This window comes from Sminthopsis crassicaudata, chromosome 1 (assembly GCF_048593235.1).
Source record: "Sminthopsis crassicaudata isolate SCR6 chromosome 1, ASM4859323v1, whole genome shotgun sequence".
In the NCBI taxonomy this organism is placed as follows: domain Eukaryota; kingdom Metazoa; phylum Chordata; class Mammalia; order Dasyuromorphia; family Dasyuridae; genus Sminthopsis; species Sminthopsis crassicaudata.
In genome coordinates this window covers 267,649,031-267,665,548 of record NC_133617.1, presented here as the reverse complement: position 1 = coordinate 267,665,548, position 16,518 = coordinate 267,649,031, and the positions used below count along the sequence as shown (strand labels likewise).

The window sequence follows — 16,518 nt, the reverse complement described above, 5'->3', positions numbered from 1 at the left end:
GCTGATCCTTTCTTATAGAACAATAATATTCCATAACATTCATATGCTATAATTTATTCAGCCATTATCTAACTGATGGACATCCACTCCACTTCCAGTTTCTTGCCATTACAAAAAGGCTGCCACACTTTTTGCACATGTAGGTCCCTTTCCTTTCTCTTTGGGATATAAGCCCAGTAGAAACACTGTTGGATCAAAGGGTATACACATTTTGAAAGGGGTACTTTTTTAAAAAGTGGGAAATCCAGGACTACTACTTTTTTATTTTCTCTTTATATATCTATCCTTCCAGGCATCTAATAGAATGTTTTTAAAAAATCCATTATCTATTTTATCCTACTTCTGTTTCTGACCTTTCTCCAAAGTAATGCCATATTCCTAAAATGTTCTTTTTTCCAGTATATGAAGCAAATAATTCCTGTCATTAAGGATCCTACCGTCTAACTGGGGAGGATCATGTATAAGTGAGAACACAGATAAATATATAGTAGATGGAAGGTATCCTGAAGGAAAATGGTACTTGCAGATGGGGACAAGGGGAGTTGAAGGTAGGGGAGAAACCAGCAAAAAGTCTCCTACAGAAAGAGGAACTTCAGCAGAGTTTTAAAGAATGCCAGGGTTTGGATTAGAGGGTACTAAAGTTGTTTCCATCTCTGACATTCTGGAAATTTATGACTTCTTTCTACTATCACTATGCTTTTCATGATCTTTACTGCTACCACTGGTCTCTTTGTGCCAAGTTTTTTCTTGTTCCATGTTTTCAAAAACCGTTACAGTACCATTCCAATAAATGATAACATATTGGGACTGCTACTATAGATATGTTAGTAGGAGAGGGCTTCTAGGCCAACTCCTTAATTTTATTATTGAGAGAGCTGTGGGCTGTAGATAATAGTGAAATTGACTTACCTAAGATACCACAAGTAAATAGCAGAACTGGGATGCTTTAGTTAATCCAACCCAAAAGATTTAGGAAGACTGATGGGAGGATTTGAAGTTTCCTCAAGAGGAAAGAACTCATTAGACTGTGAGGTCCTTAAGAACTGGTGCTATGTTTTTATCCTATGTGTTGGTAGTGTTTAGCAGTACCTGATTGACAGATTCAGTTCATTTGCTTTTTTCAATAGTGATCTACTCTTTGATCACTCATTTGGAGTTTTCTTGGCAGATAATAGATTGGTTTGCCAATTTCCTTCTCCAGCTCATTTTACAAATGAGTAAATTGAGGCAAACAAGATTAAGTGACTTGCCCAGAATCAAATAGCTAGTAAGTTTCTGAGGTCAAATTTGAACTCAAGAAGACATACCACTGAATCATCAAGCCGTTTGCCTGATCATTTAGAATGCATTTAATAAATGCTAGGTGACTGATTAATCTTGAGGATTTATTAAATACTGTAGTTTAAAACATACTGAAGATAAAGAAAATTGAATTATTTTGCTCTCTGCAAACAAGAGGTCAATATAACACCTTTTAAAATCCTAGGATGATTTCATTTTGTTTAGATACCAGATTTGTTTTATAGTAATCTGTTGCAGTCTGCCATTCTATTTTAAGATGGCAGGATTTAATTCACTGGTACCTGCTACAGTAGTAACTGGCAGGAATTGCTAAAACAGATTGGCTTCATCTGCATTGTTTATAACAGTTTACAAAGTGTTAAGATCTGTGCTAAGATCTAAGATACTGGTTCTATTAAAAAAAAAACAAAACACAAATTCTTGTCATCATGACTTGTTTTTCGCTCTTTATAAAGCCATAGATTGCCATGAGGTGGGCAAAATGCCAAAGTCATTTTCACAAAAAAATGAATTTTATCAACTAGATTTGCTCATAAACATCTTTTGTTTTTGTAAGAACATTAAGCCAGTGATATAGGATGAACTTTTTTTTGTTTGTTTTGTTTTTTTTTTTTTGTCTCTGAATCATTTATCTAGAGCATTATTTAAGTGCTCTTGTTATTGAGGGTATATCTTACTATTTTGTTGCTGCATAGCTTTAGATGTTTAAGCTGGAAAGAATTTCAATAGTTGTTCTTTCTACACACACTGCTATTAGAGAAAATAGATGAACCAATGTTGCCTTATCAATATTGCCCAGGAATGACATTCTAAGGGCATAGAGATCTACACTTTCTTTCAAAGTTCCTGCCCCTGTCACATTCTTTTATATTCTGTCTTGTGCTTTTCTTTAGAAGTGGACTAAAACTCAGACTGGATAGCTTCTATAGCACTATAATTTAGCAAACATGGCTGATCTTGGGACTACCTATGTAAAGGAAAACCACCTTATTGAGGCACATAAAGGACTTGAAGAATTATTGCATAGGTCAGTCAGTCAACAAGCATTAAGAAACTACAATGTGCCAGGAAATACGCTAAGCACTAAAGATACAAAAAAAGTTAAAGATAATTCTTGCCCTCACAAAATTCCTCAGTCTAATAGAGGGGATAATATGCAAACAAATAGAGCAAGTTGCAAATAATCAACAAAGGATTAAGAGCATTCCATTTGAAAATGGAGTTGAGAGATAGAGTATATATTGTGAAAAATGGCAAGGAGACAGGGTAATTGCATCACAAAATATATGGGGGAGTGAGGATGTGTATGAAGGTAGGAAGAAGCCAAGTTATAGAGGGCCTTAAAAGTCAAATAAGATTTAAATATATATATATATATATATATATATATATATATATATATATATATATATATATATATATATAAATGATATTGAAGGCAATAGGGAACTATTGGAGTTGACAGAATAAGGGGTTCATGTAGTCAGATTGATACTTTTGAGAAATCAATGGGCAAAAAAAAAAAAAATGGGTTAGAATAGTATGATTCTGATGAAGTGGGTCAGAAAATTCCAAGCTCTAAAAATTTCCCACACAAACAAAATAAAATTGTGTCTGAGGGGAATGAAGTATCAGTGAAACAGTTGCATGTGAGGATTTTTTCCCACTCTTTGTTTTAAATTTTTTTAAAAAAGGGAAAAAATGTACAGGAGTGGGAAGGCACTGCAGAGAACTCGAAGGGTGTGGATTAAGGATTTCTAGTATTGGCAATAATATTGTAGAGAGCAATTTTATTTTAATCATGAGGTCATAAGCTAGACAAAAGTGAAGAAAAGAAAAGCAGCAATGATTGTAAATAGCCTTCTCATAGAATTAAGCTTTAAAAGGGAGGACATGAAATGAAACCTAGTAGGTTTTGATGGATCAAATAAAGATTTCTGGGGATGGGAAAAACATAAGTATGTAGGTAATAAGGAAGCTGCTAGTTGATAAGTTTTAAGAGAAGTTGAGCCACTTCTTCATATGAGAGAGGGTGAAGGAAAAAGACATAGTGATATAGAATAAGAAGGGAAGATGATGCTCTAGATGACTGATGTCAAATTTCTTCAAGTATGAGGCAAAGATTTTTGGCTGAAAGAGTGGCTGTGGGAAGAATAAGACATAATTTCAGGGGTAGGAAGGAGCAAAGATGCGATGAAAGATGAAGGGAGAAGAGTCATCATGGAGAATGGGATTGTGAAGTAAGTAGGACAGTGTAAAAGGTTTAACTTGTCACTGTCAGGCCCAGTTGAGATCATGTAATGCAAATACGTAATAGACCCAGTGAGCATGGTTTTGTGGTTAAATGACTATCTATCCCAAAATACTCCCATGTAAATCCATGCCTTAAAGGGGGAAGTATTGTTAGTTGGCTATTGCCATCTTCCCTACCACTTTCTAACTTAACTCCTTCCTGCTCAGATTGGAAAGTGTTTTCCCTTGAAGAAGTAGGGTGACATTCTAATTTGCTAAAAAAAAAAAAAAAAAAAAAGAAAAAGAAAAATATTAACATATACATTGTTAGAGAACATCTTTTAAAAAAAAAAAGGAAGCATATCATAAAAAGTCAACATAGCCCGATCAAAAAAAAAAAAAAAAAAAAAAAAAAAAAAAAGCCTACCACTATTTTAGTAAAAAACTTGAAAAGGTTATCCATACTATTCATGTGGAAAAGAGGTGAAAAAAGTGGGATAGATCTTTTTTCTACAGAGAAGACATTGTTTCCAGTGGAGAATGCAGACGGGAATTCTGCTTAGTCTGGTGTTTTTTTTATTTACTTGGACAAAAAAGGTCTAAATGGCATGCATGTCAAATTTTTGGATGCCACAAAGGAGGAAAAGCCAACTACTAGTAGTCAGTATGCAAAAAGAATCATGGCAGGCTAAAACACTGGGCAAAATCTACTAAGGTTATATTATCAAAGTTTCATAATGAGTTGTTTAAAACCACTAACCTCCCAATTACAAGATGCAGTAGAATAGGGCATGGTTGAACATGGTTGAATTTTGTATATTTAAGATTTTGGGAATTTCAAGCTGAGTATGAATGGATGAGTGCTGGGCTTGGAGTCAGGAAGAACTTAATTCAAATCCAGACTCAGACAGTGTGACCCTGGGCAAATCATTCCATTATCCTTGTTCTTACACCCATGGACAGAGATTCACAGGGTTAGGAAGAATTAGACACAGCTGAAAATGACTAAATAGTAACCTAAATGGTGACATGACAGTAGAAAAAGGCTGATGGCATTCTGGGATATATTATGCTGCAATTTCCAGTAATAAGATGATCATAATGTTGCATTGTATGAAGATCACTTCCTAACTCTTCTTTTCAGTTCTGGGTACCATAACTTTGGATAAATTGGAGGACATTTAGAAGAGTCAACCAGATCTATGAAGGGCATTTAACACAACAAATGATTAACCTAGAGGATCCCAAAATCGGGGCAGACATAATAGCTGTCTTCCCATGTCTGAAGGACTGCTATGTGGAAGACAATTTTAAAAAAGGGGAGTTGTGATTGAAGTTTTTCTATGTTCTTTTGCTGTATTTCTTCTATTTCTTGCCTTTGAAATATAAAGAGATTCGACTAAGTGGCCTCTAAGGTTTCTTTCAGTTCTAAATCTATGATCTAAATTTGTTTTATCAAGTCTAATCTGCTCCTTTTGCACCTGCCCTTTCACTACTTTATTCCTAGATCTTGTTTTTGGAGTCAGGCAGGACAAGCATGAACCCTTTCCCACATGCCAGACAAATGAAATATTTGAAGTCAAGTACCATATCATACAACCCTCCAGGTCTTTCTCTTTTCTAAGTTAAACATCCCCAATTCCTCTAACTGATCGTAATAGGCTATGGTCTCTTGCCCTATCACCATCCTGTTAATGGAACTTTGACCTTAGTATGACTTTATCATTATCTTTATTGATTACAACACTATTTTTTTTTCCCTTTTAAAAAAGGGTTGCTACATTATTTCCCATAGCAGTCTAGAACAGCAGTCTATGAGTTCTTAGAATTTACTGTGAGGCTAAAAATTTTTTTCTTCTAAAAAAAAAAAGTTAAAATGTTTCTTATGTGATTTCTAACATTTTAAAAAATAAGATAGGGTACATTATGTTATACCATTGCAAAGACACAAGTCTCTGAAATACAAGGCTTAAAAAAAGCCATTGTTGTATAATTGTTGAGAAAGTGTATTTACTTTATATTTATTTTAAGCAAACATTTGTATTTGTATTATTTTAATAATCTAAGAAGTTTCAATACAGTTTAAGTACACTGAAGAGAATTTTGTGGACCCAAAGAGTTTTTTGTTTCTGTATCTTTTGTTTTAAACATTTGTGCTACTAGGGAAACATTTCAAACCAGTACTGTACAATGAGTATATGTTCTATAAGGGACTATACACTTTCTGGAAGACCTTAGAAAATGAGCCACATTGTAATTTTTAATTTAAAAAATACTAAAAATTTTCTTGGAATTACTTTGTGGTGGGGAAAACATACCATAAAAAAAAACCCTTTGAACTCTCCCTTTAAGAAGTCAAATCCTTCACTCTTAAGTATAAATCTGGTTTATGTAAACCCAAACCTTGTGGTAAGGGTCACACTTCTATTTATTTTGTATATATTCATATGCACTTGTTTCATTGACAGAATGTAAACTTCGAGGAAAGAAACTTTTGTTTTAGCTTCTCTAGTGCCTTAGAACATAGTGGACACTTACCAAATTTTTATTTATTTGAAACCTAACATACAATAATGTTTTAAAAGTCTATTGAAATTAGTTCTATCAAAACAAACTCATAATTAGTCAAATATGCAATGGAAACAGAATAACACTAAACTCTTCCAAGGGATTAAACTAATTTTTTATATAATTTCCATAATCAGGTACAATGTTATACTTTTACAGACCCATAGTTCTAGAAAATTGACAACAGTTGATTTGGAGAATCCAGCCTAAGTACATGGAATAAACTTTTTCCATGAGAAATGTGGAAGTAGTGGTTCCCTCTAGTGTTAAAATATTTGCTTTTACTAATATAGTCAATTCTCTATAGAAATGGCTTATCTATAGGTTTCCTGATCTGCCATCCCCACCCCAACCAGTTTCCAAGCTGCCAATCAAAAGTGAGCTTAAAATAGAATTAATTTTGGATTATTTATTTTGGGGCATAAATTTATATCTTTTTTCCCCTTCATTAAAGTATACAAACACAAATAGACTGTATTCTCCAACTGAACAGATAATTTCAAAATTATTCTCAAGCAACTGTGTGTAAAAAGGCCATTTCATACCCCCCCATTTTATAATGCATTGTTAGAAGCAGCTGCCCTTATGTAAACTGGCTTTCTAATGAACACAATTTTAAATTCATAAGAACTTCCAAATTTGTTACAGTAATGTATAGGGAGCCTTAAGAGCGAAAATTTGTGGCATGTCTGGATAGTTATAAATATTATTAAACTACTTTGAAACTTAAAGCAATTTCCCAAATTTTTACGTAACTTATACCATACACTGAATGACTTAAATAACTGCACCAGAGTGTAGAAAGACTAAGTGACAACTGCCACTACTACTGTCTTTATATGATGGTGGCTTAAAAAGAATCAAAGATTCTAGACACATAAGACAGTAATACTTCCTATTTCATAAATCAAAACAGTTTTTAATTACATCTACTCACTTAGCTAAAGAATGCTAATAATGTGCATTGTTGAGACTATAAACAAAGTTTTTTGTACTTGTAATAAATTATAAAGAGCTAAATAGCAGCAATGACATATAGTGCCATATATAATGATTTGCAGTTGGGAGACGTGGGATCAAATCTTTGTTTGACAGTTACTAGCTATATTTTCATGGACAAGTGACCATATTTCTGAGCTTCTCATCTCATATGTAGAAGAATATTTGTAGGGTTCACTTCATAGGGCTTTTGTATGGAAAAAAACTTTGTATGTGCAAAGTAAATGTGAACTTTTTATTAGGCATATTATTTCTTAAATACATCAGTTCTGCCACAGAATGAGACAGATAGAGGGAAGAGAAATACTTGGGAGGGAATTATCAGTTCTGACTTCTGAAATGGCCCTCCTTACTCTCCTTAATTAGGGCAAGAAGAAACTTATTGGACATGATTCATCTAAACAGCCTTGAAGCTAACATTTCCATAAACTTCATTCTCTACAACATAAAGTAGGCAGGTGATAATTAAGTTTTTGTGGAGTATTTATTTATACCCATTTCATCAGGACACTGACTAGAATCATAAAATTCTAAAGTTATAATAGATTGGTGATCTGATATCTCCATTATGCACAAATGAGGAACCAGACTCAGAGAGGCAAACTGTTCCATGACCACACAGCTTCTTCTCAAACCAGTATATAGCATCAACAGATAATATAGATATCTACTTTAAATAAAAGTTCACAATAACCTGGTGACATGGGTGAAACATGACAATTTTATACAAAATGGCTTTTTTTGTTTTCTGTTTTCAAAAACAGATTAAAATAAAACTATGACAGATAACTCCAGGCCATTTCCCATAAGAATTATTGCCAAATATAAAATCTTCAGGCCAAGTCAGTAAGTTTAAGTGTCTGTGAATGCAATCAAAGTAACTTCTATTCCCATTCAGGTAAAACTATTTTGTGCCACTGTGTGGAATTGAAAAGCCTATACTTGAAATCGGAAAAACAAACAAACCCCACAACCCTCACAAAATCTAACAAACTAAATTGTTGATAAGTTATAAATATAAAGGTTGCTCTTAAACATCCATTCTTAAAATGGGAAAGGAAAAGGGATATTAATGATTTTAGAGTAAACTTGTTAGCAGAGAAAATAAATTCCATTAGGGGTTGATAAATCCTTGGATATTTTTACATGTCAAATACTTGTGGAAAATGGTAATTAACTTTCAAAACCATGTACAATTCAAAAATGATGTGGTATAATAAAAAAGGAATACTTTTATATACGGGATTTTATTTTGCACTGATAAAACAATTTCATTATAGGCCAAGGGAAAGAGAAAGAAAAAAAGATAAAACCTCCACATTTAGCAAATTACCAAAGCTTTTCCACTTTTGCTTTTTTTTTTTTTTTTTTTAATCAGGATTTTTCATTTGGTAATTTATTGTCACATCCCTTTTGAAAACAGACAAAATGCTTACCATATACCAAAGATTACAGGCTACCACTAAAAGAAAAACTTTACACATTCACTGTACATCTAAGCTGGAAAACTGTCCTGCATGAAAAATATACTTAGAAATCATGTCAATAAATGAAAAACACAGAAAACATTATTATGTTTAAGAAAAATATTAATGTCCTTATAATGTGTCTTTGAATCTGGATGTTAATTCTTCATGGTGCTATTTTGACACATATTAATTCCTCTTGTATTTATGCACTCATACTGTGATTTTATCTACAGTATTCATTAAGGCAAACAACTAATGCATTTCTGAAGAGGTGTTATGGAAATTGTGTTCAAACAGCAAACATTTGGCATTAAAATAGGTTAACACATATATAGCTTCTAGTATTATACATCAAGCATTCTTCTTGGACTTGGGTAATAACAAGAAAAAAGATGAACATGCTAACAATGTCAAAAAGGTTGAAAATTCAGTGTCCAAGCAATTCCTAACAATGCCTCTGTAGTCATTGTTTTCAAGCTCTAAACAGTATAGAATTTATGCAAATGCATTAAAGAATTTTAGCTTGGCAAATATACCCAAGCAGGTTAAACTATATATACAGAAAGCAAATGATAAATACAGAATTAAAAGAGACCTTCTGTTTTCTTTATAGCCTTGAAAATTGACAAACTTTTTGAGGACAGTTCTACAATATTAAACATTAGGTAACCAGAGGTGCTTGGGAAACCTAACTACACAAACTGATTTAAAATACTCCAATGACTTTTGTAGTGTTTAATACAATTCAGTTTGTAGTCAAGGGCACAAGACAACATTTAACAAAAATAATCACATCAATTGAACTAGAAATCAAATGCAAATATATATGAATACAATCTCCAAAATCTGTCTTTAAGTGAACATTAACCATTTATTCAAAGTTATACAAGAATTTGAAGGATAAAGTCTTCTGTGACACAAAGCCATTTCATAATAGTTTCATGTCTCAGGTGAGCAGTGGGAGATAAGGTGAAAGAACAAGTTAGTAGGCCCCATTCAGGTACCTAGAAAGCAAAAATAGGCTCAACAGCAGCCTCCACCAGCTTGTTGTCCTCCCTGACTGCCAGAGTGTGTTGCATTAGTAGCGGCATGCTGAGGGCCGATTTTAATGCCATTTGCCTGAAATAATTAAAAGGGATAAAACAGTGAATTTCATCTAGGAAAAAACAAACCTGTAGCACAAATCATATTTTTTAATGTCTTTAATTCATGTCTTAATTCAAGTCTTTAATTCACCCGACTCACCACATTACAAAGTTTATCAAGTACTGATATTGAACAGTACCTAGTCATAATTAGATGTCAAATCGATAACAAAGACCTTTTCCTCCAAAAAACAAAACACCATAGCATTTTATTTAAAGACATCCAACAGCCAAAATAAGCTCACGGTAAATAGGTGTGAACTGTGGGTTGTTTTATGAGTTTTAGAAAATCTTTAAACATAATTTTATTTCAAATAAATCTTCAAAGAGAAAAATATTCCAAGTCCATGATGCTATAAAAGAATATAAAATATCTCCTTTCCCTACAGCATTTCTGTTGCATGTTGAATCAGCTGTACAGGCTAAGGGCATATGAGTGTTCTGTGTCATCAATAATTTCTATGATCCCCAAAGACATGGCAACTGGCCAAGAACCCACACACAGCGGATTTCTTTCATTCATCAAACTCACACTTATATCTTAACCCTCACTCCCTCAAGTGGATTTTACCTAAAAATACAACACTTTAAGAAAAGTAATACAGTAGCTTCAGAAATTAAGCTCTTAAGGAAACTTTGCGTCACAGTAAATCTCAGATTTATAGTGCTTGGCAGTTGTTCTGCAACACTAGTAGCCTTGGGGTTTCTGGCACTAACTCAGTATTGACAGCAGCTGATGTGGGTTTCTTTTTCGCTCTTTTGACTCCTCTTTAATAAAAAGCATGCCCTATGGCTCATTGGTTTTGCCCCCTCTGGGCTGGTAGCAACTTCTTGAGGAATCAAGGAACCAGACTTGGCATTAAGCCAAATAAATAGCACGGACTGTTGGCTCTTGACAGCATATTGCAATCAAAGCTCCATAAGGCACAGTAAAGCAGTCAGCTACTTTATGAAACTAGACAGAAACAATGAAGGGGCTTTTTAAAATAGAGGCCCCAATTATTGTTCAATTTATATGGCATCAGTCTTTGAATGGCTTCTCCTTTAAACTAACAAGTCTTATAGTCACAGTAATAAATAAAAAAAGAACATTATTCTTAAAAAACATAGATTTATGAGAATGAATGCTAAATATTATAAAACATAACTTACACTTGGTTCTTTAGGGAAAAATATATAAACATTAATTTCTACATATGAGTATAGTTGAAATGATTAAAGGCTCATTCATATTTAGGCTAAGGGGTATAAAGAGCTAGTTTTTTATAGTGTTTTCCTAACTTTAAAATTGCTAGAAAAACCTTTCTTTCCCCCTTCTAACCATGCAAGCATTAAGACAGTGAAAAAGTTTCCTCAGAACAAAATGTATATGTAATGTACTCAACAAGATCAGTCAATAAATAATTAATGGTGACTACTATGTGCAAGCTGCTGTGCTAGGCACTTGAAGGGATCCAAAGGCAATTAAACTGTCTTGTCCTTATTACATGGAGTTCATTGTTGTAGGGGCAACATGACAGATTTCTTATAAAAAGTGAATATGATCAGTGCACAATGAAATTTATCTCCTCAGGTGGAACACAACCTCATGCAAAATTTTTTAAAATTTATGCTTTACAGCTAAAAAATTTTATAAAATAATCAGCTCAAGATAATTTATTTGAACTTATGTTCAAATAAATGAATATATATATACACACATACACACACACACACACACATATAAATTATGCACAAATAATGAACTTACTATGCAGTAATTCAAACCCCTGAAAACCTGATGTGTTGTATTTAGTGTAATTTTCAAAGTACACTCGATAGCTCAGAGAGCAGTACATCTGTTATCAGCAACATGGTCTGTCTTTATCTATATACTGGAAAATTATTCCTGAAAGCAGATGACACCATATGGACAAGTGGATGAAAGTGGATTTTCTTTCCTCTTTGGGGGATTTATATTATTTTGCACTGGTGCATGGATGAAAAGGGTCATTTACTTTAATCCATTTTCACCACAACTTTTAGTGACACTCTACCTAAAATGTCAAGCATAAATATGCAAATATCATTAGATCTATCAAGTCTTTCATTTGGTTACGAAGACCTTGTCTCATGTAAATCTTCAACAAATTTTATATAATTTTAAAGATTTGTCATGAAATTCATGCATTTTAAAATTAATATTTCAGACTTTTTGGATTTTTTAATTTTGAAACTATTAGAAAATTTTAAAAATTACCTCATTATTAATGTCAAAAACTCCTTCTTGGATTTTTTCATAAATTTCTTTTGCTGTATTAATAAATGCCTAAATTAAAAAAAACAAACAAACCAAGATTAGATTCTTTGAAAAACCTATAGTTTATTGTAAAGTCAGACATAAATATAGAAACAAAACCTGAGCAAGGTTATGATGTAGACCATTAACATTTACTTTTGCAGTATTAATTGTAACTTCTAAACTATGTAACAATAGATATAACAATACAATCGTTTTTAAAAAAAAAAAACTGTCTTTCACACTGGGATTACAATAGTAATCTTAATTCAGTTTTACATGACAGATTCCCCCCAAAATACTAGACACATCACTCTGAAAAAGATTAATATTTTCTCCCACAAGATGACTAAGTTTTACTTTCTACACAAAATTTACTACTTAATCTATACAAAATTTATCCAGAATAAGCACAATACTATGCAACATTTAGAAATTAGCTACAAGTAAAAAAGGCACAAAGATGAAGTATATAAAAATAACACCTAGAGGACATTGTATTTGACCATGTTACAAACTAGTGATGGTCAAATACAATCAATAATGCATTTTAAGGCTCTTCAACCTGAGTTTATAAAAATTCATGCCAGGGTTCTATCCCCTAAGCAGAAGCCCACTAATGCTGATCTAATTCAAATATAAAAAAGTAAACAGGATTCCTGGAAAGGAACAAATCATTTCTACACTGGAAGCATTTGACTGCTGAACTTGCCACAAGAGCTTTGTTTCCTAATTAACAGGACTGATATGTTTTCACCTCTAAAGGCCTTACAGCTCCCCAGAGTAATCAATCTACTGCAGCTCAATTACTGCACCAAGCACATACTGTAGCCTGCAGACTGCAGCAAGAACAGAGAGATATGAATATGCATAAACTCTTAAGTGGGTGATCGAATCATCACAGAAGGTCATGAGAATTTGTGGCAAAATAATGAGAAGAATTAATCATTGCAGATTCATAAGGCACTTAGGAAGTGAGTATTTTTTCAAATGTGTGCTGGAGTTACAAAGAAATAATTGGTTTTTATTCAATTTTGAACTGATTCACATTCCTCAAAATTTAAGTTTTCCCATATAAAAAGGGAAAAAAAATATTCTTATCACTATCGCTATTTCCAATAACATTTCAATTATTATAAACCTGACTTATTAAAAACTAGTATTAAAGGCTTTGAAAATTCACAAAGCCAGAATTTCTAGGGGGAAATCAACTTTCATATTTAACTAAAACATAAGAACCATAAAGCCCAAGAAATTTATTAGACCCTCACATTAAACACAACTTTACACTTTAGCAGACATTGTTAAATGTGTCAAATTACGTAAATAAATTGCCCTCCACTTAGAAGACAGTTAACTTAAACTGAATCTATTTGAAATTAAAACAGTGCAACTTAATCAAAGAGATTATGTTTCTGAAGGTAACTTAAGGGAAATGACTTGTTCTATTGCTCAAGCAGCTTATTGAAAGGGGAGGAAGAATTCAGATACAGGTTTTATATTATTGTTCTATAAGAAAAGATCAACAGGTTAGTTTCAAAAAGGCCTTATAAAGACTTGTATGACTGATACATTGTTGGAGACATCCATTCTGGAGAGTGATTTGGAACTATGCTCAAAAGTGCAATTTAAATCTTCTTGAGAAGATTTATTATATTTTGTAAGATTTCTGTTGGTAACAACTTTGAAGTGCCCCTCTAAATAATGGACAAAAGGTGTGTGCATTTTATAGTCAGAAGATGTAAAACACTCACTGTACAGAACTGCTTTCATTACAATGAAGTTATTCTGGATTTTTTTTTAAGTTCCTATAATTGGGAAAAATCTCTAAGAAAAGGATTTAGAATAGGAAAACAGAAAAAAACCAGCAACTAGTTTGCAAAGCCTTGACTGGATAATCTTGATAAATTGTAATGAGAAAGCAAAAAAACTGTTCCAATCCCAATCTTAACCAAGTCACTAAAAAGAAGTCACAGAAAATGCTAAACTCCTAAAAAAAAAAAAAAAAAAAAAAAAAAAAAAAAAAAAAAAAAAAAAGTGACATTCAATTATAAAATTTGATATCTCAAATGTAGAATTCTTAAACGATAACATTTATTGGTCAAAAGATATGAAGACAATTTTTGATGAAGTTAAAAAATTGCTCTAAACCATTATTGATCAAAAAAATGCAAAGTAAGAAAACTCCAAAGTATCAATATACATCTCCCAGATTGGCTAAGATGACAGGAAAAAATGATGGTAAAATATTGGAGAAGATGTGGGAAAACAGGGACACTAATACATTGTTAATGGAGTTATGCATATACTTTGATTCAGCAGTGTCTCTACTAGGTCTCTATCTGAAAGAGACCATAAAATAAGGAAAACAGGGGCAGCTAAGGTGGAGCAGTGGACAGAAAATCTGCCCTGAAGTCAGGAAGACCTGAGTTCATGTTCAAAGTTAACCTCAGACACTTAAAACTTCCTAGCTGTGTGACCCTGGGCAAGTCACTTAACCCCAATTGCCTCAGCAAACAAACAAACAACAACAACAAAAACAGAGACAAGGACTCAAAATGTTTGTAGTGGCAGGGAACTGGAAACTGAGTGGATGCCCATCAGTTGGGGAATGGCTGAATAAATGAATGTTATGGAATATTATTGCTTATAAGAAATGATCAATACAATGATTTCAGAAAGGCCTGGAGAGACTTACATGAATTGATGCTGAGTGAAGTGAGTAGAACCAAGAAAAGAGCAACAAGGTTATGCAATGATTAACTGGGATAGACTTGGCTCTTTTCAACAATGAAGCTATTCAGGTCAATTGAAGAGACTTGTGATAGTGTTTGCATCCAAAGGGAGGACTATGGGGACTGATTGTGGATCATAGCATAGTATTTTAGCTTTTGTTGCTGTTTGCAAGCTTTTTGTTTTCCATCTCATATTTTACCTTTTTTGATATGAATTTTCTTGTGCACCTCGATAAATGAAGAATTGTACAAGAGAGGACAATAAGCTGCCTTAAAATAGATCATTCAAAAAAAAAAAAAATCAGGGGAATATATCTAAAGTGGAAACAGAAGATACTGTGTGGTGAGATACACGCAGTTAAAATATATAAAAGTACAAAAATATTGAAATGCCTTCCCCATTACCACAAAGTAATTTTTTTTTGTCTTTGTGTAACATACTGCCATCTGGTGGCTATATTGAAGTTAAGGAACCTTATTTGGAATTGCCAGCTCCAGTATTTTACTTAAGCTTAAACATTTCTTAATCATCACCAAAAAGCATGAATATACTCTGAAAGAGAGAAAGCCATATGTATTTGTCAAGGGTCAGATAAATGACTGAGAGAATGGATAGAATGCAGTTTCATATTCCTCCCTGTTCCTTTTAAACACAAGGATATATAATTAAGGTATCAATATTGAGTCAGCAAACAACAGGCCAGTGACTTTGACTCAGCAAAGTATTAGAATGTATTATTCAGAAACTAATAAAAGCATATAGGAGTGGTTAAAAACAAAGATCAATTATGGAATTATTAAAGACAAGTGTTGTCAGCCTAACCTAATTTCTGACCAAGTAACGCAAATGAAAGATGAGGAGAATGGTGTAGATATCATTTACCAAAATCTGGAAAAGCAATTGACAAATTTTATTTTTGTAAGTGTTAATTTCTCAAATCTAGCCCTTCTTCTCAAATGAAGCTCTTTCACAGTACGAGCTAACTCATAAAGTAGTCTGTAATGCAATGAGAGAGAGTCACTGATTAAAATGTTGAACATGCCTGTCAGGTTTTGCAGATGATAAAAAATTGGGAGAGATAACTAATGTGCTGATGACAGAAAACATTTATAGACTAGAAGTCTGGGATGCATCTAGTAGGATTAAAGTTATTAAGAGATCTACATATGTGGAAACTAAGTGGATGTCCATCAATTGGAGAATGGCTGATAAATTGTGGTATGTAAGAAATGACCAACAGGATGATTTCAGAAAGGCCTGGAGAGACTTACATGAACTGATGCTGAGTGAAATGAGCAGGACCAGAAGATCATTATATACTTCAACAACAATACTATATGATGATGAATTCTGATGGACGTGGTCCTCTTCAACAATGAGGTGAACCAAATCAGTTCCAATAGAGCAATAATGAACTGAACAGTTACACCCAGCGAAAGACCTCTGGGAGATGACTATGAACCACTACATAGAATTCCCAATCCCTCTATTGTTGTCCACCTTCATTTTTTATTTCCTTCACAGGCTAATTGTACACTATTTCAAAGTCCAATTCTTTTTGTACAGCAAAATAATTGTATGGACATGTATACATATATTGTACTTAACTTCTACTTTGACACATTTAACATGTATTGGTCAACCTGACATCTGAGGGAAGGAGGGGAAAAGTCTGAACAAAAGGTTTGGCAATTGTCAATGCTGAAAAATTATCCATGCATATATCTTGTAAAACAAAAGGTATAATAAAATTTTTTTTTAAAAAATCTATGTATGAATGAATTTGAAA

General features: G+C 33.0%; 1 protein-coding gene across 1 annotated transcript in view; it reads right to left on the bottom strand.

The window, feature by feature from the left end:
* Nucleotides 1-8,332: 8,332 nt before the first annotated feature.
* The window catches only part of RAB2A (RAB2A, member RAS oncogene family), an 84,009-nt gene continuing 75,823 nt past the window's right edge, over nt 8,333-16,518 (bottom strand). Inside the window, exons 7-8 of the mRNA XM_074278742.1 lie at nt 11,955-12,023; nt 8,333-9,689 (exon numbers count right to left, since the gene is read on the bottom strand). Of these exons, the coding sequence (XP_074134843.1) occupies nt 9,594-9,689; nt 11,955-12,023 (165 nt within the window). The 3' untranslated portion in view covers nt 8,333-9,593. The remainder of the gene's footprint in view (nt 9,690-11,954; nt 12,024-16,518) is intronic.